This window comes from Pan paniscus, chromosome 6, assembly GCF_029289425.2.
Source record: "Pan paniscus chromosome 6, NHGRI_mPanPan1-v2.0_pri, whole genome shotgun sequence".
NCBI classification, from domain to species: domain Eukaryota; kingdom Metazoa; phylum Chordata; class Mammalia; order Primates; family Hominidae; genus Pan; species Pan paniscus.
Genome location: NC_073255.2, coordinates 28,264,043 through 28,286,710, shown reverse-complemented (window position 1 = coordinate 28,286,710; position 22,668 = coordinate 28,264,043). Strand labels below are relative to the sequence as shown.

At 41.4% G+C, this 22,668-nt stretch overlaps 1 protein-coding gene across 4 annotated transcripts in view; it reads left to right on the top strand.

Moving 5' to 3' along the window:
- The window catches only part of IGF2BP3 (insulin like growth factor 2 mRNA binding protein 3), a 153,477-nt gene that overhangs the window by 43,320 nt on the left and 87,489 nt on the right, over positions 1 to 22,668 (top strand). For 3 of the 4 annotated variants that reach the window (XM_003807939.8, XM_034963801.3, XM_055115773.1), the window contains one exon: positions 1,593 to 1,641. The exons of the other annotated variant lie outside the window; for it this stretch is intronic. In XM_003807939.8, coding sequence (XP_003807987.1) covers positions 1,593 to 1,641 — 49 coding nt within the window. The remainder of the gene's footprint in view (positions 1 to 1,592; positions 1,642 to 22,668) is intronic. 4 annotated transcript variants of the gene reach the window in all.

The window sequence follows — 22,668 nt, the reverse complement described above, 5'->3', positions numbered from 1 at the left end:
GAACTCCTGGTCTCAAGCAATCCTTCCATCTCAGTCTCCTGAGTAGGTGGTACTACAAGCATGCAACACCATGCCCAGCTAGTTTAAAAAAATTTTAAAAAGATTTTTGTAGAGATGGCGTTTGGCTATGTTGTCCAGGCTGGTCTGGAACTCCTGGGCTCAAGTGATCCTCCTAAAGTGCTGGGATTACAGGCATAAGCCACAAGGCCTGTCCTATAGTTGTAATTTTGAAAGTTAAGTAATTTATTTCACTTGAGATGTCAAGCTCAATTGCTAGTTTTTGTTTTATTTTGTTTTTAATAGCTAATTGACTATAAATTCTTCCTCCTTCAAAGGAGGTGACTGGCATGTGACTTCTATGATATAGTCTCATACAGTTAACACGCAGTTGTGTTATATGTGTCGCCCTCTTCCTTCCCTTATACATACATATATACATGTGTAGGGAGGCATTTGAACTAAGGTGCTGATTCTTAACATTTTCTGTACTGTGCACTCCTTTAGCAGTCTGAAACCTATGGATCTCTTCTTATGTTTCATTATGTCTTGTTTTTTATTTTTTTGAGATGGAGTCTTGCTCTGTCGCCCAGGCTGCAGTGCCGTGATGCAATCTTGGCTTACCGCAACCTCCGCCTCCGAGGTTCAAGTGATTCTTCTGCCTCAGCATCTGGAGTAGCTGGGACTACAGGCACCTGCCACCATGCCCAGCTAATTTTTTGTAATTTTAGTAGAGGAGGGGTTTCACCATGTTGGCCAGTCTGGTCCTGAACTCCAGACCTCAAGTGATCCACCTGCCTCGGCCACCCAAAGTGTTGGGATTATAGGCATGAGCCACTGTGCCTGGCCTCAGGATGTTTTAAAATGCATAAAATACGTAGGATTATAAAGGAAACCAATTATTTTAAAATGTAGTTAGCAGAATGTTAAAACTTGGTGATAGGTGCTTAGTATAATAAGCAACAAGTTCTAGCAACACATCTAAGTTTCACAGTAATGAGTATAGATGATAAAGATCTCCAACAGTCTAATGTGGTATGAAAATATCTGATTTATATTGATGTCAAAATTACAAGTACTGTAATTCTGTGGTTTAGTGCCAGCATTCATAATTGAAGGACGTGTTAAATTTCATTTAGGGGATAGTGAAGATAAATGTGTAATTTCCTGCCACCCACACCTCATTTTTATTTCCCTGAATTTTATCCATGGACTCCTTAGCTGTAACGGTCAGAGTAAGGTCACCTGGACTAAGGCCTTGTTTGTGTCCTGGGATGCCTAATTTGAAGCTAACGGATTTGAACTTAGAATGTAGTCATCAGATAAGTGTGTTTTAAACATTCTATCTGCCAATTTTAGTGGCTTTTAAAATAAGTCATAACAGTCCAATAAATGCTGGATCTCCAAATGGTCTCTATGCATTTTATGACTTTGCTTCTTTGCTTTTCCTTCTTGGGCTGTATTTTCTTAATAGATAGTGGTTTGTAATTAATATAGAGTTAATATTTTAAGTAGTTTCTAAACTTCCATGTTGGCTATTATTGTTTTGCTTTTATGTTTTTTTTCTTTTAAAAAACATTTTAATTCTTCTGCAGGATTCGGAAACTTCAGATACGAAATATCCCGCCTCATTTACAGTGGGAGGTAAGAATTTCTGTATTTAAAATTAAGATCTAAGTATGGAAGCCCATTGCTGTTAGTTTTTTCAAAGCTTTTTCTCCTTTTCTCAACTCTTGGGTGTGCTAGAACATAAAATTCTTCTCCTATGACCCGTGCCTTGGTGTGGGTTTTTCTTAGTAAGGGCACAGTGTATCTTTTAAAAATCTGCTCTTTGGGATAAGAAACCAAATATTGAAATATATTCTTGGGTAACTGGGTAATCTTTCTCATTCAGTCCCTTCCCAACAGGATTTTGTTGATTTCAGTCCTTTCTGATGAGTTTGCCAATTGTATTTAAATATGAAGTTCCTATCTTGGCAAAGTTTTAAAAAGACAAATACCTGCTATTTTGTGCTGTTACTTTAAAATGTTATTCTGCTTCCTTTTGCTCAGATGGTGGCACTGCACTGATTGTGTAATATGCATAAACACAAACTATTTAGCACAATTGAATAGCCTGTGTCAGCAATTTCCAAAGCATAATAATGATGTCATGGTGAGAATTTGAGACACCAGTAGTTGAAGGGATAAAAGAAAATGTCTTTTGACTCTTCAGACAATGGAACCTGAAAGTTCTTAAAACCCACCTTGGAGAGGGTGGTGCAGAGAAACTGCTTAGCTTTTATGTATCTCTAATATAAAAAAAATCAAGAGTAACTAGTTTTTTGTGTTTTAGACTAGTCTTCTAAAATGACATTTGATGAGTCACTAAATCATAACCCCCATCAAAATGCAAAGTTTGGTTAAAAGTTTAGTTTGGTGGGAAGTTGATCTAAGTCTGATTCTCCAAGGTTTCTCAGTTGGTCACAGGTGATTTGTGCTGAGAATATTTATCTTCAGAACAGTATTATTGAGATTAAGCTTTGCAGGAAGGGGTTGGTTTTTGGTATATGCTGAATATATTGCAAGTTATATAGTGCACTAAAAATATACTTTATAGATGGAAACGGTGGGTTATAAGATTAAACTTTTTACATGTTCCTGTTTTAGATTAACATTTATTTAGGGAATTCAGTAGCTTGGGGGATAGGTCCTCAAGTGTTGTAATAGCAAGATTACTAGTTCGATCCCCATATTTTAAGATGAGCCATATTAAATATGATTTAAAATGTAGTTTAATATGATTTTTTTGTTCAGGAGCTACATCTGGTGTAATGTAGCTTTCTATGAAACAGCCAAATGGTAGAAACCAAGTTTAAGTAAATTATTAGAGTACTAGCATATCTGCTATGGGCAGAGTTTCCTTTTAATTCATTCATAATCTCTTCAAATTTAGAGAATTTAGCTTTTAGTTTATTGTATTTTCCCTTATTCTGGGTATTTGCCGTATCTAACTTTTCTTAATTTTTGTATTTCACTTTACTCTCCTCATTGTCCTTTGAGGTAGTGTCAAGTTAGTGGATTATCTGTGTTTTCAAATGGGCAAATATGGGCACGCAAGATAAAGTTAATTAAGCAAGAGCACATACTGAATCGTAAGATGCTTGGAACTAGACTTTGGAATTCTTCACCTTTGACTCCCTTTAAAAATTTAATGATTATTTACGTATTGATCAACAAAAACAATTTTATTGAGAGTTCGTTAGGAATAAGATGGGCTGCTGTTGTTAGGTGTTTCTTTCCTTAAAGGCTTGAGGGAACACTATTTCCTTTTTGAGAAGGGTCACTTTGTATGTTTTTGTTTGTTTGTTTGTTTGTTTGTTTTTTGAGATGGAGTTTCGCTCTCGTTGCCCAGGCTGGAGTGGAATGGTGCAATCTTGGCTGACTGCAACCTCCGCCTCCCAGGTTCAAATGATTCTCCTGCCTCAGCCTCACTAGTAGCTGGGATTACAGGCATCCGCCAACCATGCCTGGCTAATTTTTTGTATTTTTGGTAGAGATGGGATTTTACCATGTTGGTTAGGCTAGTCTCAAACTCCTGACCTCAGGCGATCCACCAGCCTTGGTCTCCCAAAGTGCTGGGATTACAGGCGTGAGCCACTGCACCCAGCCTGTATATATTTTATTTATTCACGCTGGGTATGCCGCTTGTTTTGTGCCAAAGCCTTATCATAAACAGCGATAATTTTGCAGTTCTGGACAATTTTTATAATGGAAGATTAGGCATTGAGTCCCTGATTAATCTTAGAATCACTGAAAGTGGAATGACCGGACCTTATGTGCCTTCTACTTTAATGCAGTAGAATATACATGTCACCACAGAGGAAATAGTCTTATCTCAATAGGTTCAACTGGCTTCAGTCTTAATCTAACTTTGAGTTTACAAGAAATACAGAAGATAGAGTGACAAATTAAATGATGCATCAAAGAAACAACTAGCCATGTCCTAAATATGGGATATTCCACAGGACATACTGTGTTGCTAGAGGAGCAGTGGGATGAAAAAAGGAAGGGGCCTGTTACAGAGTAAGACTCAAGAGGGTAACAAAAAAGCACTATAGTAAGTTCTCTGTGAGCAATGTAAATAGCCCTGTGAAGCAGCTTGGAGCACCCAAAAAAGCCTTATAGTTGTATTTTATTTATTTATTTTTATTTTTTTTGCAGGAAATGGGGCAGCCTTGAGGTCAGACTTGGAATTATGTCCTAGCTCCACTACTTTCTCATTGTGTGATCTAGTTATGGGATCTCTGAACAGGTTTTTAAAATTCTTTGAGCCTCATTTTCCTCTTTTCTAACCAGGGGTGATGATGGTGGCCCCCTCATTGGGTTGCTTTGAGCATTAAATAGGATTATGCATGATAAAGCCTTTAAAACAGTGCTTGGTACATATAAGTACACAATATGTTTTAGCTATGATATAATAAGAACAACAAATTCACCAGCTCTCAGCCTTAGGTTTTGTGCTTGTCTCAGTGAGATCCAGGCAGGAGCACAGATAACATACTCGGTATTTCACCAGGGAGAATCACACAGGTGCTGAAAGGCGAAAGAACAAAGAGAATCCAGAGTAGTGACTGTAAGGAGCAGCCACGGCCTGAGGGTTGGAAGGCCAAAGAGGAAGTTGAGGTTTTGGATCCTAGAGACTTGGAGGGAAGAGCCCTGAGCACCTGAGACTTAGATTTCTGAGCCATGGGAGCTCCTTGGCTATGGCTGGCGCCTGGGATGTGGGGAGGAGACAGGAGTTACACATCTTGTTCAGAGTGTCCAGAGGAGCTAGAGGCTGTAACCAACTGCTGATTCAGTGACGCCGGCTGACAGACAGGGACCTACGGATGCGGTGATGCCGACTGACGGAGAGGGACCTGCTGATGCGGTGATGCCAACTGACGGACGGGACCTGCGGATGCAGTGATGCCGACTGACGGAGGGGGACCTGCGGATGCGGTGATGCCGACTGATGGAGGGGGACCTGGCGATGCGGTGATGCCGACTGATGGACGAGACCTGCGGATGCGGTGAAGCCGATGAACGGGGACCTGCGGATGTGGTGATGCTGACTGACATACAGGGACTTGGTGATGCGGTGATGCCGACTGATGGGTAGGGACCTGGTGATGCGTTGATGCCGACTGACGGACGGGACCTGGTGTTGCAGTGAAGCCGACTGACGGACGGGACATGCTGATGTGGTGAAGCTGACTGACAGACGGGACCTGGTAATGCAGTGAAGCCGACTGACGGACGGGACCTGCTGATGTGGTGAAGCCGACTGACAGATGGGGACCTGCGGGTGGGGTGATGCTGACTGACGGACGGGACCTGGTGATGCGGTGATACCAACTGAAGGACGGGACCTGCAGATGCAGTGATGCTGACTGACGGATGGGGACCTACGGATGCGGTGATGCTGACTGACGGAGAGGGACTTGCAGATGTGGTGATGCCGACTGATGGACAGGGACCTGTGGATGTGGGGATGCCGACTGACGGACAGGGCCTGCTGATGTCGACTGATGGACGGGACCTGTGGGTGTGGGGATGCCGACTGACAGACGGGCAAGAGCATGTCATCTCTATCCCGACTCCTGCTTTCTAGTACCGCTCTGGTGCCTTCTATTGGCAGAAACTAACAGGTAACAGCTGGCAAAGGAGAGATTAGAGTCCAGAGTCCTAGACCCGGCATCACAAAGCTGAGAAGTACATTTGGAACTGAGAGCTTATTTTTCTTCGTTTGCCCTAATGCCTCATATACCCTGTCAGTCTGATGGAACTGAGAGCTTAATATCAAGGCAAACCTCTAACCTTGAAGTAAGACAACCTCCTGCCCCAATTCTAGGAGTCATCTTGTAAGCCAGATTCTGTGAAGTCACTGAAGAGGTGACAGAATCTGGGACCACAGCAGAAATGCTTGTGACGTTTGGTGTTTTGTAAGCTCTGTAGCTGGAGTGTTACCTTTCTGTTACTGTTAGATCTTTATTATTTATGTTATCTGTATTCCACCATGTACTACTAAATGATCAGAAGGGGATTCCTCAAGTTCTCTGGACCGCATATCTTACATGCTGTGTCAAGCAGCTTTAAACAGTTTCTAACCACTTAGTTTTAGATGATGATAAAGCACTTATGGGTGGGCACTGGATTCTGCTAAATGTTTATGGCAGATGAAGATACTGGGAGACTAACTTTTTTTTTTTTTTTGAGACAGAGTCTTGCTCTGTCACCCAGGCTGGAGTGCAGTGGCACAATCTCGGCTCACTGCAGCCTCTGCCTCCTGGGTTCAAGTGATTCTCCTGCTTCAGCCTCCTGAGTGGCTGGGACTACAGGTGCGCACCACCACACCCAGCTAATTTTTTGTATTTTTAGTAGAGACGGGGTTTCATTGTTAGCCGGGATGGTTTCAATCTCTTAACCTTGTGATCTGCCCACCTTGGCCTCCCACAGTGCTGGGATTACAGACTAACTTTCTGAAGGACTCACTGCTAGAGAATTAGGTAGGTTTGTTTTCTCCCAAATATATGGAATATAGCAAAGAAATAAGGGAAAATGGTTTCTCATCCATCCTGTTTTGCCTGAGGTACCTGAAGAGTAGACTCAGTGTGACCAGACTGGAAGGATTCCTCCACAGAAACAGTCCCAGCAGACAACGATGTGAATGTTCAGATGCCACAAGGGAGGTGTACATGAGGAGGAGGATTTGAGAGCCCTTCCTTAAATGGATAAGGGTAGGGCTTTGGGAGAAAGCCTTAGTGGAGTACTTGACATTAAACACCTTTAGATATTTTTTCTTTTGCCTACTCAATTTCTCAAGTGGGCTCCATTTTCTAAATTTAAAGAATGTCTTTTTGTTGTTGTTTTGTTTTTGAGACGGAGTCTTGCTCTTTCATCGAGGCTGGAGTGCAGTGATGCAACGACCTCGGCTCACTGCAACCTTCGCCTCCTGGGTCCAAGCAATTCTCCTGCCTCAGCCTCCTGAGTAGCTGGGATTACAGGTGCCTGCCACCACACCCTGCTGAGTTTTGTATTTTTAGTAGAGACAGGGCTACACCATGTTGACCAGGCTGGTCTCGAACTCCTGACCTCAAGTGATCTGTCCATCTCAGCCTCCCAAAGTGCTGAGATTACAGGCGGGAGCCACTGCGCCCGGCAGGAATGTCTTTTTGTATGTAAAAAATACACAGTAAGTGGGGCCAGTTGTGGTGACTCACGCCTGTAATCCCAGCACTTTGGGAGGCCAAGGCAGGTGGGTCACTTGAGGTCAGGAGATCGAGACCAGCCTGGCCAACATGGAGAAACCCCATCTTAACTAAAAATACAGAAATTAGCCGGGTGTGGTGGCACAGGCTTGTAATCCCAGCTACTCAGGAGGTTGAGTCAGGGGAACCTCTTGAACCCGGGAGGCGGAGGTTGCAGTGAGCCAAGATCGCACCACTGCACTCCAACCTGGGTGACAAAGCGAGACTCTGTCTCAAAAAAAAGGCCAGAGTCTTAAGGAAAGGATTTCTCAGTTTCTCCTAATGTTATTTCCTTGAAACTACTCTCCAGTCAAAAGAATCAAAACTCCTAATAAGTACTCAAAAAATGCCCAAAGCTGGGGGTACCTTCCCTGAAATGAAGCAAAAGACCTTATGTAAAGGAAGATATTAGGTAAATGAAGTGGTCCTAGAGGAAAGGGCAAGGAAGGTTGTCATTTTGGGGGCTGATGAGGAAGGTGAAACAATATTTCCCTATGTTTACTGTGTGGGGAAACAGCCTATGCACCAGGTTCTCCATGCTGGTGGGGCCCCCACATCACTCATGACTCGAATGACTGTTTTCCGAGCAAAGATTTGAATACGTGATCTGACAGGTACTTATGGGGAATACATACTTAAAAATCACAGTCTTGCTAGAAAATTGAGAACGTTTCTTGGTTTTACTTCAACACTTGCATATTTGATTTTTTTCCTGGACTTAATTGATCTGGGAAGATGAGTATTAAGTGAGGCTCTGGTCAAAGAAGGGAAACCAAGTATTCCTTATTTAGAAGAAACAAGTAGGCCTGGTATGGTGGCTCAGGCCTGTAATCCCAGCACTTTGGGAGGCTGAGGCAGGCAAATCACTTGAGGCCAGGAGTTCGAGACCAGCCTGGCCAACATGGCAAAACCCAATCTCTACTATAAATACAAAAATTAGCCAGGCATGGTAGCGCATGCCTGTAATCTTAGCTACTCAGGAGGCTGAGGCACAAAAATTGCTTGAGCCTAGGATGCAGAGGTTGCAGTGAGCTGAAATTGTGCCACTGTACTCCTGGGCGGCAGGCGAGACTCTACTAAAAAAAAAAAAAAAAAAAGAGAGAAATAAGTGGGAAAGTAGTGAAGAAATAAGTAAATGGAAAAGTAGTGATGCCATGTTACCTAGTCTGGAGGAAAAACGAAATAATACCATAGTTAATATAAAATAGCTCAGAGAGACCCCACTGTAAGCCGTGGATGAACGTGTGCTGAGAAGTGGAAAGCTGTCTTGAGGTTTGTGGGGAGGTAGATGACTTCCTGGGGAAGAGAGTAGGCAGGGACCACGGAGTGAGTTAGGTGACATCCCTGCTGGATGTTGGCATCTTTAAAGGCAGGAACTGTCATTCATCTTCTGTCCAACTGCTGATTGTTTTTGGTGCTGTGTTAGGTGCTACTTGGTCCATATGGATACAGGAATTAATGTCAAATAGAAATTTGAGAAGCATTTTATTTACTTACTTTTTGAGACAGCATTTCACACTTGTTGCCCAGGCTGGAGTGCAGTGGCGTGATCTCTGCTCACTACAGTCTCCACCTCCTGGGTTCAAGCCATTCTCCGCCTCAGCCTCCTGCGTAGCTGGGATTACAGGTGTGTGCCACCACGCCCGGATAATTTTTGTATTTTTAGTAGAGACGGGGTTTCACCATGTTGACCAGGCTGGTCTCAAACTCCTGACCTCAGGTGATCCACCCACTTTGGCCTCCCAAAGTGCTGGGATTACAGGCATGAGTCACTGTGCCTGGCTGAGAAGGATTTTAAGTGTAATTGGCAACATAAAGCTAACACCATGAGGTGCTTTAACTCAACAGAAGAAAACATCTGTAGAAACAGTGACGTTGAGACTATCCATGAGCTGAGCAAGAAGAAGTAATGGGAGTCAGAGATGTTAAATATTAGAAATAACCAGTTTAAAGGTTGCCTTTATAGCAGACAGCTTGGAGTTCTAAATAAATAGCAGATAAACTGCGTGTTCTCGGTAGGTGCCTTTCTTCTTCTCAGTGGCCTGACTTTGAGCACTCGGCCAATAAGTAGCTGACACGTACTAGGCACTTATGTGCCGGGTACTGAATTAACACGTTTTAATCTTCACAGCAGTCCCATGTCCCCACTTTATAGATAAGGCAGTGGTGGTACAGAGAGGTGAAGTAGCTTGTCCAGGATCATGCAGCTGCAAAGTGTTAGTGTCTACTCTTAATCAGGTTGCTCTAACAGAAAACTTCCTCCCAAAGGGTTGTTCCTGTTTCTTCTAGTTATTATGATTTGGTTTCAACATGCCTCTGAAAAGCTTGACAGTGAAGCCAATAGAAACTGGATCCTCCCCAGGTCTGGACGTAATGTATGGTTATGAGTGATGAATTAATTTCGTTGGGGAAGTTATTAGTAAGGTTCTCTGTTTAAAGAACTGTAGACATAGAGTTCTTCATGCATGGCTGCTCTGGGATGGGCCAGACTTTACATCATTAGAGGTAATCTGGTGATGGGTGTGCAGGGGGAATACCAGCGTTCTCTACAACCGGTATATATGAATGGTGTATGAGGCAAGCATTTCTGACACCACCCTGCTCCCTCCATGTTTACCCCATGTCCTTTGTGCTATGCTGCCTGGACTTTTGTCCTGTGCTTCTGTCATTTTTCTGGATATGATCATCTTAAAGGTCATCATGCCCTTTATCAGTTGATTGAGACAGAATCTTGACTCCTATCGCCCAGGCTGGAGTGCAGTGGCACAATCACAGCTCACTGCAGCATTGACTTCCTGGGCTCAGGTGATTCTCCCATCTCAGCCTCCCCAGTAGCTGGGACTACAGGTGTGTACCACCACACCTGGCTATTTTTTTTTCTTTTGTATCTTTATTTTTAAAAAAATTTTTAAGATGGAGTGTCGCTCTGTCACCCAGGCTGGAGTGCAATGGTGCGATCTCGGCTCACTGCAACCTCTGCCTCCTGGGTTCAAGCGATTCTCGTGTCTCAGCCTCCTGAGTAGCTGGGATTACAGGCGCCCACCAACATGCCTGGCTAATTTTTGTATTTTTGGTAGGGATGGGGTTTCACCATGTTGGCCAGGCTAGTCTCAAACTCCTGACCTCAGGTGATCAACCCATCTTGGCCTCCCAAAGTGCTGGGATTAGAGGCTTGAGCCATCGCACCTGGCCAAAAGTTTTAAATTTTAATGAAGTTCAGTGTATTCATTTGTGCCAATCTCATTTTATGAATAGTATTTTTGGTGTCCTGTCTAAAAACTTTTTGCCTAAATCAAAGTTATGAAGGTTTTCTCCTGTTGTCTTAAGCCTATGGTGCATTTTGAGTTAATTTTTATGTAATGTATGCTTCACAGGCTGTGGTTTTATTTTTTGCATGTAAATGTCTCATTCTAACACCACAAATTGAAAATATTGTTCCTTTTCCATTGAATTGCCCTCACACTTTTGTTACAAATCAATTGACCATATTTGTGTGGGTCTGTTTCTGGACTCTTATCCCATTGATTTATGTGTCTGTCCTTTTGCTACTATACTTTCTTGGTTACGGTGTCTTTATAAGTCTTAAAATTGAATAGTATTATTCCTTCAACTTTATTGTTTTTCAGAATTGTGGCTATTGTCGTTACTTTGCTTTTCCACGTGTATTTTGGAACCAGCAAGTCTATACACAAAAATTCTGCTGGGATGTTTATTGGGATTGCAATAAGTTAACAACAAAAAAACCCTTTTGGAATAATTATCAACTTTACTAAGTTGTCTTTTTATGACTGGCTTATTTCACTTAGTATGCTGTTCACCCATGTTGTAGCACAGGGGTCCCTAACCCCCAGGCCTCAAACTGGTACCGTCTGTGGCCTGTTAGGAACTGGGCTGTACCACAGGAGGTGAGTGGCAAGTGAATGAGGATTACTGCCTAAGCTTCACCTCCTGACAGATCAGTGACGGCATTAGATTCTCATAGGAATGCATACCCTATTGTGAACTGCACGCGTTGAGGGATCTAGGTTGCTCACTCCTTAGGAGAATCTAATGCCTGATGATCTGAGGTGGAACAGTTTCATCCTGAAGCCATCCCCCGCATCCCCACTCTCTGTCCGTGGAAAAATTGTCTTCCATGAAACCAGTCCCTGGTGCGAAAATAGTTGGGGACCACTGTTGTAGTATGTGTCAGAATTTTCTTTTGAAAGTTAAGTGTAGTATTCCTCTGTCTGTGTATTCTACCTTTTGTTTATTCTTCTGTCCATGGGCATATGGGTTGCTTCTACCTTTTGGCTATTGTGATCAATGCCACCATGAATGTAGGTGAATAAATATCTCTTTGAGACTCTGCTTTCAATTCTTTTGGGTATGTACCTAGAAGTGGGATTGCTGGATGTTATAGCAGTTCTTCTTTTCCTCTCCTTGAATAAACCAGTGAAAAAGATGTTATAGCAATTATGTTTTTAATTATTTCAGGAATTGCCATTACTGTTTTCCATAGCAGCTGTACCGTTTTACATTTCTACCAACAGTGCCCAAGTGTGTTCTAACTTCTCCATGTCCACTCCAACACTTGTTATTTTGTTTTGTTTTTTTTCTAAATAGTAGGTGAATATTATTTTTTAAGTTTGGACTTCCACTTGGTTTTAGTATGTAGAAGTGTTTTAAATTTTTGTGTTGACCTTATATCCTTTGACATTGCTAAACTTACTAGTTCTGAAAGTTTGTTTTTTATTTTTTAATAGATTGCTTGGGATTTTCTACTTAGACAATTATGTATTCAAATGGGCATAGTTTTATTCCTTTATAGTCTGTATGCCTTTTCTTTTATTGCTGTAATGTACTGTCTAGGACCTCCAATGAGAGTTGACATCCTTACCCTTCCTCAATTTTTGTGAGAAAACATTGTCTTTCATCATCACATAAAATGTTAGCTGTGGGTTTTTTGTAGATACTCTTTGTCAGGTTGAAGACATTGCCTTCTGTTTCTAGTTTGTTGACAATCTGTATGATGAGTGAATGTTGGATTGTTTCAAATGCTTTTTTTGCATGAATTGATATTATCACGTAGTTTTTAGGCTGTAAATGAATTACATTGACTTCCCCCCCCCCACAAAAATGTTGAACCAACCCTGCATTCCTACGATAAACTCCACTTTATTGTGGTATTTTATTCTTTTTGCTTGGTTTAATTTGCTAACATTTTTGTTGAGGACTTACTGTGTCTCTGCTCATGAAGGATATTGGTCTGTAGTTTGATGTTTTTTGTATTGCCATTGATTTTGTTATCAGGGTAACACAGCCTTAAAATGTGTTGGGAAAACATGCTTACCTTTTCTGGAAGTGATTTGCTGAATTGGTGTTATTTCTTTAAGTATTTGATAGAATTCACCTGTGAAACCACTTGAATAATTTCTCTCAGAAGTTTTTTTTTCTTTTTTTTTGAGACGGAGTTTTGCTTTTGTTGCCCAGGCTGGAGTGCGATGGCCCAATCTTGGCTCACCACAACCTCTGCCTCCTGGTTCAAGTAATTCTCCTGCCTCGGCCTCCCAGGTAGCTGGGATTACAGACATGCGCCACCATGCCCAGCTAATTTTTGCATTTTTAGTAGAGACAGGGTTTCTCCGTGTTGGTCAGGCTGGTCTCAAACTCCCGACCTGAGGTGATCCATTTGCCTCGGCCTCCCAAAGTGCTGGGATTACAGGCATGAACCACTGTGCCCAGCCCTTTTTTTTTTTTTTTCTTATGCTCAAATTCAATATCTTCAGTAATTATAGTGTTCTTCAGGTTATTTCATCTTGGGTCATTTGTAGTGTTCAAAGAATTGGTCAATTTCATCCAAGTTGTTTCTTTTTTTCTTTTTTTTTTTTTGTTTTTAATAACTTTACATCATCATGGACAAGTTGCATAAAGTTTTGTAGTATTCCCTTATCCTTTAATGTCTGTGGGGTCTCTAGTGATATCTCCACGTTTTAATTCTGATACTAGTAATTTTTGTGTTCTCTCTCTTAAAATCTTCATCAGCCTTGCAGAGCTTTATCTGTTTTATTGATTTCTAATAACTTCATGATGTTGAAGCTGAATGAGCTTCTCTGTCTCCATGATTTTGAGAGGTGAAGCCGGCTGGGCTTCTGGATCGGGTGGGGACTTGGAGAACTTTTCTGTCTAGCTAAAGGATTGTAAACACACCAGTCAGCACTCAGTGTCTAGCTAAAGGTTTGTAAACGCACCAATCAGCACTCTGTAAAAACGCACCAGTCAGTGCTCTATGTCTAGCTAAAGGTTTGTAAATGGACCAATCAGCACTCTGTAAAATGGACCAATCAGCAGGATGTGGGTGGGGCCAAATAAGGGAATAAAAGTTGGCCACCTGAGCCAGCAGCGGCAACCCGCCGGGGTCCCCTTCCACACTGTGGAAGCTTTGTTCTTTTGTTTTTCACAGTAAATCTTGCTGCTGCTCACTCTTTGGGTCCACACTACCTTTAAGAGCTGTAACACTCACTGCGAAGGTCTGCGGCTTCACTCCTGAAGTCAGCAAGACCACGAACCCACTGGAAGGAAGAAACTCTGGACACATCTGAACATCTGAAGGAACAAACTCCAGACACACCATCTTTAAGAACTGTAACACTCACCGTGGGAGTCCACGGCTTCATTCTTGAAGTCAGCGAGACCCAGAACCCACTGGAAGAAACCAATTCCGGACACAATTTGATTAGTATTTTGTTTCCCTGAGGCTTCCCTTTTTGATTCTCCAATCAGAAAAGCAAGAGCCTTAGATACCTTGTGTGGTTGTGCACTTCCTGTAACTGTATACATGTCCAGGGCTAATGAGAGGCAAACAGAAGGAAAAGAAGCTAAAAGGTTCAATCCATCCCCTTGGAACTATAGCTTCTTCCCTCCATCAGTGTTTTAGATCAGTGATCCCCAACCTTTTTGGCACCAGGGACTGGTTTCGTAGAAGACAATTTTTCTTTTTTTTTTTTTAATCAGAAAATTTTGATCATGGCTTTTATTTCTTTGCAACAGTCGTCCAGAGGTTCTGAAGAGAACTCACCGGTTGTAGAGTCTGTGTTAATCACCCAGCATTAATATTTCCATTGCTCCATCATCATGTGTAAGCCTGTCAACAGCGTTCTTCTCCAGAAGCAAACTTGCTCAACCTTTAGTTTCACATCAGTGAAGGCGGATTCTTTCACCAAGATGGACTTGTTTGTTCTCAGGAAATCCATACAGCCCTGGTTGAAGAGTTCAGAACTCTTTTTATGCATTAGAACAATTTTTTCATGGTTGGGGAAGGGGAGTGGTTTCGGGATAGAAACTGTTCTACCTCAGATCATCAGGCATTGGTTAGAATCTCATAAGGAGTATGCAACCTAGATCCCTCGCGTGCGCAGTTCACAATAGGGTACGCACTTCCATGAGAATCTAACGCTGCCATTGCTGATCTGACAGGAGGCGGGGCTCAGGCATTTGAGCCTGCTCACCTCCTCTCACCTTCTGCTGTGCGGCCCGGTTCCCGTTTCTTGCTTCTCCAGCCTAAACTACAAGGCTTCTCCTAAGATCTGTCTGTATCCACTAACAACTTGAAGGTTTTTTGCTGCTGAGTCTAGGCTGGGGCATAGCAGAGGGAAAAAAAGAAGCAAATCACTTCAGTTTCTGTAGTACTATAGAGTTCCTAGTCTGTCTGCTATCTTTACTTTGAGTCTTCAAATTATTGTTTGATACTTTCTGTCTAGATTTTTTAACTGCTTTCAGTGGGAGAAACAAGGTGGGTGTGTTTATTGAAATTTGTCTGGATCTAGAACCTGGAACTAAAGTTTAAGTTGTTTCTTTGAATATTATTTTTTGGTGCCTTTTAAATTTCAAAAGAGGTGAATTTGAATTTTTTATTTCTCAAGAACAGAGTAACTACTCATAAGTGATTTGCTTTTTTCTTGTAGATAACCTTTGGTTGAATTGAGACTGAACAGGACTTTACCCTCTTAAAAGAAATGCGTGTTCAATTTTTCCATGTGACTCAGCACTAGAGATGTGTATGCAGTGCTCATCATTTTAAATTTAAGTATATAAAAACCTTCACTTGTTGCTCTTTTCCTGTCTTTCTACCTCCAGTTTTAATGAACAAAATATACAACGTTAAGACTGGGGAGGGCAAAGTCTCCTGGTAGGGTTTTAGAACAGTAAACCAATTGGGAGTGACAGGGCACTATTAATGCTGTGTCTAATTTTATTATCAGCAACCAGAAAAGCAAGAGTTTTCTCAGTACTAAGGCCATCCCCACCCCAACCCCCGACTTGCCGTATTTTGATTTCCTGAATGGCCTACTTTGTCTTACTCAAAACACAATATTACTATTCAGTAATTACTATTCAGTATTACTTTCCATGTGGGGATGAGAATGGCTATAATTTATTGCGATCTTGCCTAGATGTCTATTGTATATATTCACAGATACCTTTCCTCAGTTTTTTATTCCAATCTGGTAGACAAAGGTGGTGCTCAGTAAGTTAAGTGTTGGTTGAATTGAGGGTGTATGATGCTTTTCAAAGCTTGACTGTCAACCCAGATAGAGATTTCTGTGTTCATCTTGCTGGATTTTTTTTCTTGTTTTGTGTCCACTACTCCTAGACTCACATGTGTCCAGGTATATATACAAAGATTGAAATTGTTTAGTTAGCTTACTCTGGCTAATGGTAATGACTGATATTTCAGATTTCTTTTTAAAAGAAGGCCTATATTTGATGTGTCTATCTTTCACTCATTTTTATGCCTACTCTCATATTCTTAGCTCATTTCCTTCTCTTTAGTACTCTGCCTTTGGGTTTTAGATTAACTTAATATCACACATGTGGGTTGTGTTGATTATGAGCAGAGCAATATGCGAACCTCTTTTTTTTCCATTTGATTTTTTCAAGACTCTGTCACCCAGGCTGGAGTCAGGTGGCATGATCACGACTCAATGCAGCCTTAAACTCTTCCTGGGCTCAAGCAGTCCTCCTGCCTTGGCCTCCTGAGTAGCTAGGACTACAGGCACATACCGCTGTGCCCCATTAATTTAAAAAAAAAAAAAATTTTTTTTTTTTTTTTTTTTTTACAAACAGGGTCTTGCTACATTGCCCAGGCTGGTCTCAAACTCCTGAGCTTAAGCGATCCTCCTCCCTTGACCTCCCAAAGTGTTGGGATTACAGTCATGAGTCACCGTGCCTGGCCAAGTACCTCTCTAGATGGATTCTCTTCTTGTTATATTCTTAGAGCCAACCCTAGATATAGAAGGGAATAGTGCTATTCTTATTTTTAAAAACAACAAAGTAATTGGGAAATGGAAAAACTTGCCAAGGTCTTGCAGCTACCATTGGCTGAATTGGGATTTAAACTAGGCAGAACCTCCTTTTTTAGCTGCTACTGTATCTAAACTGTATATTCTTCTGTCATCTCAAATGCGGAAATAAGGATGACTTCTAATATCTCCTGCAAGTTCACTTACGCATTTATGACTTTTAGCACCAATTTCATCAGTGTTTTTATTGAGATCTATAATTTCCTCCTATGTAATGTTCCAATTACAATCCTGAAGTGAAATTCACAGAAAATATAACCCACTTATATATATCTATAATTTAAAAATCAATGTAATGTCCTAGTAATACCAGAAAGGAGACATAAAAATTATTTATACAAAAAAAATTTAGTACATAAATACTTAGGCATGATCAGAGTTTAGGCATAATGAAATAGCTAAGTGCTTGTACCATATGTAGAATAGTCCTCCGTGGACCAATACTGGTGTTGAGACAGGAATAATATACAGGCAATGCAAAGTTGTGTGCTCTCAGTTTAGTGGTTTTCTCTAGTGATAAGCAGACCAAAATATAATAGTATCTTGATTTACATGATACAGTTTTGGAAGATGCAGTATATATGAAAACTGAGCAATAAATATTTTGTCAGGTTATAGGGTCAGATAAATGGGTTTCCCCTGTATCTGAATATCAAGGAGGACCTTCAAAGGCTGTGCAGGACATGAGGCCACCTCTCTTTATTGTGTGAAGCTGTACTGCACACTTCAGGATGTGTGACATACCTGGTCTGTGACTATCAAATATTAGTGAAGGACTCTTTTCCTAATCCCAAAAGATCCACAGATTTCTAAAACCACTTCCTTAAGGGGTGAAGGTTTCTCCATTGAGAATTACTGTTCTAAATCATTCCTTCCTTAGCTGTGTTGAAGGACCAGTTATTTTTAAATTTCTAATTGATTACTGACTTTTTTGTAAAATACAATGAAAATAAATTATTACAATGAAATTTTAAAGTCAGCCAAAAGACAAGCTGATTTTTATTATTAGATTCAACAGACATAAAATTCTTGTCATTCTGCTATAAAAATTTGTAAATGGTTAATCTCCACTTATAAGTTTGTCTTGTCATGATATGGTCTCTATCTTCATCTCACTCTTTCTCTTCCCACAGTCACCCAAAATGACGGTATGTTCCTAAAATACTTTCCCATGGAAGGTGTAAGTTCCCCTCTTCCTGGCCAAATGCTCAAATGTTTTACTCCCATCACCTCCTTTGTTTTGCATAAGTATCACTTTCTATAAAAATTATCATTTAATGATGGAAATGAACTTAACTGCCTTTACCATCAGCAGTCTCTTTTTATCCATGATAAAATTTGCAGAGTAGTTTAACAGGCATAACTCAAGTTGTTTATTTCTTCTTAGCTTTATATACTTATGGATAGGAAGTCATGCAGTACAAGTGTGCAGAAGTTCTGCAAAGTATATGTTACTTTGCTGATCACATACAGGTAAATCCATCTTAGGTGATCTGATTTCTAATACAACTCAACTCTAAAAGTCTAAAAATATCTCTGAGCTGTGTATTAAGCAGGTGGTTTTGGGCTTAGACTGCATTTTTTTGTTTGTTTTTGTTTTTGAGACAGAGTCTTGTTCTTTCGCCCAGGCTGGAGCGCAGTGGTGCAATCTCGGCTCACTGCAGCCTCTGCCTCCTGGGTTTAAGTGATTCTCATGCCTCGGCCTCCCGAGTAGCTGGGACTTCAGGGACACGCCACCATGCCTGGCTAATTTTCGTAATTTTAGTAGAGATGGGGTTTTGCCATGTTGGCCAGGCTGGTCTTGAATTCCTGACCTCAAGACCTCAGGTTATCCACCTGTCTCAGCCAACCAAATTCCTGGGATTACAGGCTTTACAGGTTTCAGCCACCGTGCCCGGCCTAGACTGCATTTTGCTTCATGCCAATCCCTAGGGAAGCAGTGACTTTTTTTTGGAGACGAGTCTTGTTCTGTAACCCAGGCTGGAGTGCAGTGGTGCAATCTTGGCTCACTGCAACCTTTACCTCCTGGGTTCAAGCCATTCTCCTGCCTCAGCCTGTTGAGTAGCTGGGATTACAGGTGACTGCCACCAAGCCCAGCTAATTTTTGTATTTTTAGTAGAGACAGGGTTTCACGGTGATGGCCAGGCTGGTCTCGAACTCCTGACCTCAGGTGATCCACCTGCCTTGGCCTCCTGAAGTACTGAAATTACAGGCGTGAGCCACTGTGCCCGGCATAGCAGTGACTTTTCAAATCTTAATTTCAGAAGACTTCCTGCTGTATTTTTTGTACTGTGAGTTTGAATTATGGAAGACAATTCCTAATACAAGGCAGGAAGGGTCCTGGATTATCAGACTCCCGGCAGTTCATGATGCTGCCTCCATGATGCTGGCAGCCATGATGTTGATGGTGAACCCCCTCAGCAGGGGGCCCGCAACTGTTCCTCTGGTGGGTCTGTGTGAAGGCAAGTACTGCTGGGAAGGGGTCCTACTACTCGGTCACAGTGACTGAATCTTAAATATGGTTGGTGTCCTTACTTTTAGTTACTCTGTATCAGCAGAAAAGTTACAGTTTTTAAAAGGAGACCATTTCTTCAATCATGGTTTAACAATCAGGGTTTTGGGCTGGGCGTGGTAGCTCACGCCTGTAATTCCAGCACTTTGGGGGAGGCAGGCAGGTCACTTGAGGTCAGGAGTTCGAGACCAACCTGGGCAACTTGGTGAAACCCCCGTCTCTACTAAAAATACAAAAATTAGCCTTGTGTGGTGGCACGTGCTTGTAATCCCAGCTACTTGGGAGGCTGAGGCACGTGAATTACTTGAACCCAGGAGGTGGATACTGCAGTGGGCCAAGATCGTGCCTCTGCACTCCAGCCTAGGCCACAGAGCGAGGCTCCATCTCAAAAAAATAGGGTTTTGACAGCATCTTAAATACTTCTGCTCTTCCAGCTGACTCATTTTACACACAGTCATTACACTGCGATGCATATGGTTGGCTTTGGTGTGTGCTTGTGTAGGTATTTATGGTTGGATCCATGCACACAGTCATGAGGTGGCTTTTGAAGTTGTTCTCGTGTGAAATGGAAATTCTTGGGCATCTAAGTATTTCTTAATTTTCAGTGGGTGGAGCAAGTACAGCCAGATTGAAGGATGTGATTTTGTCACGTGCCTTGCTTTCTGAGGCTGGGTCAGCCTTAGTCAGAATGTCCCCTTTTGGTTGTAATGTTGGTGTGGCAGACAGTACTTAGGCTGCCACACCAACACAGAGATATGAAGAACCTCTGATAGCATTGTCCTCAAAATGTTACCCTGGAGGAGCAGGATAAGGTCAGCTGTGGCTAAGTCCAAAACCACCGGCTTATTATATAGCTTAGAGATACTACTTCTAATGGCGAAAACTCCAATTACTTTTGTACCAACCTAATATTTTGTTTTAGACTTTCACAGAATTGAATTGCATTAGAAATCAGATAATCTTAGATGCATTTGCCTATTTGTGGTCAGCAAAAAGTAATATAATACTTTGGAGAACTTTTGCACATTGTTTTAATGCATGATTTACTATCCTGGAGAAACAAGATATTGGAAACACAAATGTTTCTTTAGTTGCTCAGCTCCTGTGTGCCTCTTAGATGTTCTGAGAACATGTTTAAGGATGCAAACTTTTTATACCATGTATGCCTTATCCACTAGCCAAGGACCTGGTGTGGCATTGAAGTAAAGATATGACAACTTGTTCCAATGTTGGGGAAAAAAAACTGGCTCATATGGCTCAGTGGGAGATGGTGTAGAAATGTGATTCCTTTCTTAGGAATTTTAAAGTGACTTTTTAAGCTCTGTACTTTGGGAGTTTTCAAACATACACACATTGAGAAAATAGTATACTGAACCCCCCATCTACCGACCTTAATGATAGTCAACATTCTGCTTTTGTTTTACTGATCAATATTGCTTCACTGTTTTTAGGTGGAGGAGAGGTGTATTATTTTAGAGCAATTCAATATGAGTGATGGTATAGAAAATTTACATTGCTAACATAAAATAAGAATAGGTGTATTAGTTTCCTATGCTGCTGTAACAAATTAATCACAAACTTGGTGGTTTAAAGCAACAGAAATTAATTTTTGTTCTAGAAGCCGGGAGTCTGAAATCAGTCTCTATGGGTTAAAGTCAAGGTTGTCATGAGAACTGGCTCCCTCTAGAAGTCTTAGGGGAGAATCCGTTTGCTTGCCTTTCCCAGGTTCTAGTGCCTGGCTGTAGTTCTTGGCTTTCATGGTTTCCTCTTTCTTTTTTTTAAAAAAAATTTAATTTTATTTTATTATTATTATACTTTAAGTTTTAGGGTACATGTGTACAATGTGCAGGTTACATATGTATACATGTGCCATGTTGGTGTGCTGCACCCATTAACTCGTCATTTAGCATTTGGTACCAAAACAGAGGTATAGATCAATGGAACAGAACAGAGCCCTCAGAAATAATGCCGCATATCTACAACCATCTGATCTTTGACAAACCTGACAAAAACAAGAAATGGGGAAAGGATTCCCTATTTAATAAATGGTGCTGGGATAACTGGCTAGCCGTATATAGAAAGCTGAAACTGGATCCCTTCCTTACACCTTATACAAAAATTAATTCAAGATGGATTAAAGACTTAGATATTAGACCTAAAACCATAAAAACCCTCGAAGAAAACCTAGGCAATACCGTTCAGGACATAGGCATGGGCAAGGACTTCATGTCTAAAACACCAAAAGCAATGGCAAGCAAAGCCAAAATTGACAAATGGGATCTAATTAAACTAAAGAGCTTCTGCACAGCAAAAGAAACTACCATCAGAGTGAACAGGCAACCTACAAAATGGGAGAAAATTTTCGCAACCTACTCATCTGACAAAGGGCTAATATCCAGAATCTACAATGAACTCAAACAAATTTACAAGAAAAAAACAACCCCATCAAAAAGTGGGCAAAGGATATGAACAGACACTTCTCAAAAGAAGATATTTATGCAGCCAAAAAGCAGATGAAAAAATGCTCATCATCACTGGCCATCAGAGAAATGCAAATCAAAACCACGATGAGATACCATCTCACACCAGTTAGAATGGTGATCATTAAAACATCAGGAAACAACAGGTGCTGGAGAGGATGTGGAGAAATAGGAACACTTTTACACTGTTGGTGGGACTGTAAACTAGTTCAACCATTGTGGATGTCAGCGTGGCGATTCCTCAGGGATCTAGAACTAGAAATACCATTTGACCCAGCCATCCCATTACTGGGTATATACCCAAAGGATTGTAAATCATGCTGCTATAAAGACACATGCACACACATGTTTATTGCGGCACTATTCACAATAGCAAAGACTTGGAACCAACCCAAATGTCCAACAATGATAGACTGGATTAAGAAAATGTGGCACATATACACCATGGAATACTGTGCAGCCATAAAAAATGATGAGTTCATGTCCTTTGTAGGAACATGGATGAAACTGGAAACATCATTCTCAGCAAACTATCGCAAGGACAAAAAACCAACCACTGCATGTTCTCACTCATAGGTGGGAATTGAACAATGAGAACACATGGACACAGGAAGGGGAACATCACACTCCGGGGACTGTTGTGGGGTGGGGGGGGGGGGAGGGATAGCATTTGGAGATATACCTAATGGTTTCCTCTTTCAGAGTGTACCACTTCAGCCTCTGCTTCTGTCCTCACATTGTCTTCTCTCTGACTTTCCCTCCTCTCTCGCCCCTTTTGTAAGGATCCATGATTACATAAGGCTCACCCAGGTAATCCCATATAATATCTCCACCTCAAGATACTTAATTATACCCTCAAAGTCCCTTTTGCCATATAAGGTAACACTCGCAGTTTTTAAGCATTAGGAGGTAGATATATTTGGGACCATTATTCAATTTACCACCAGTGTAGTCAGCACTCAAGTGTCAAATAAATGGTAATAGGACCACAACCTTGAGAGTGGGGACTCTAAATACTCAGTGGTGAAATACATTAAGATAAAGTTCTTCAGTACCTAGAGGGATTT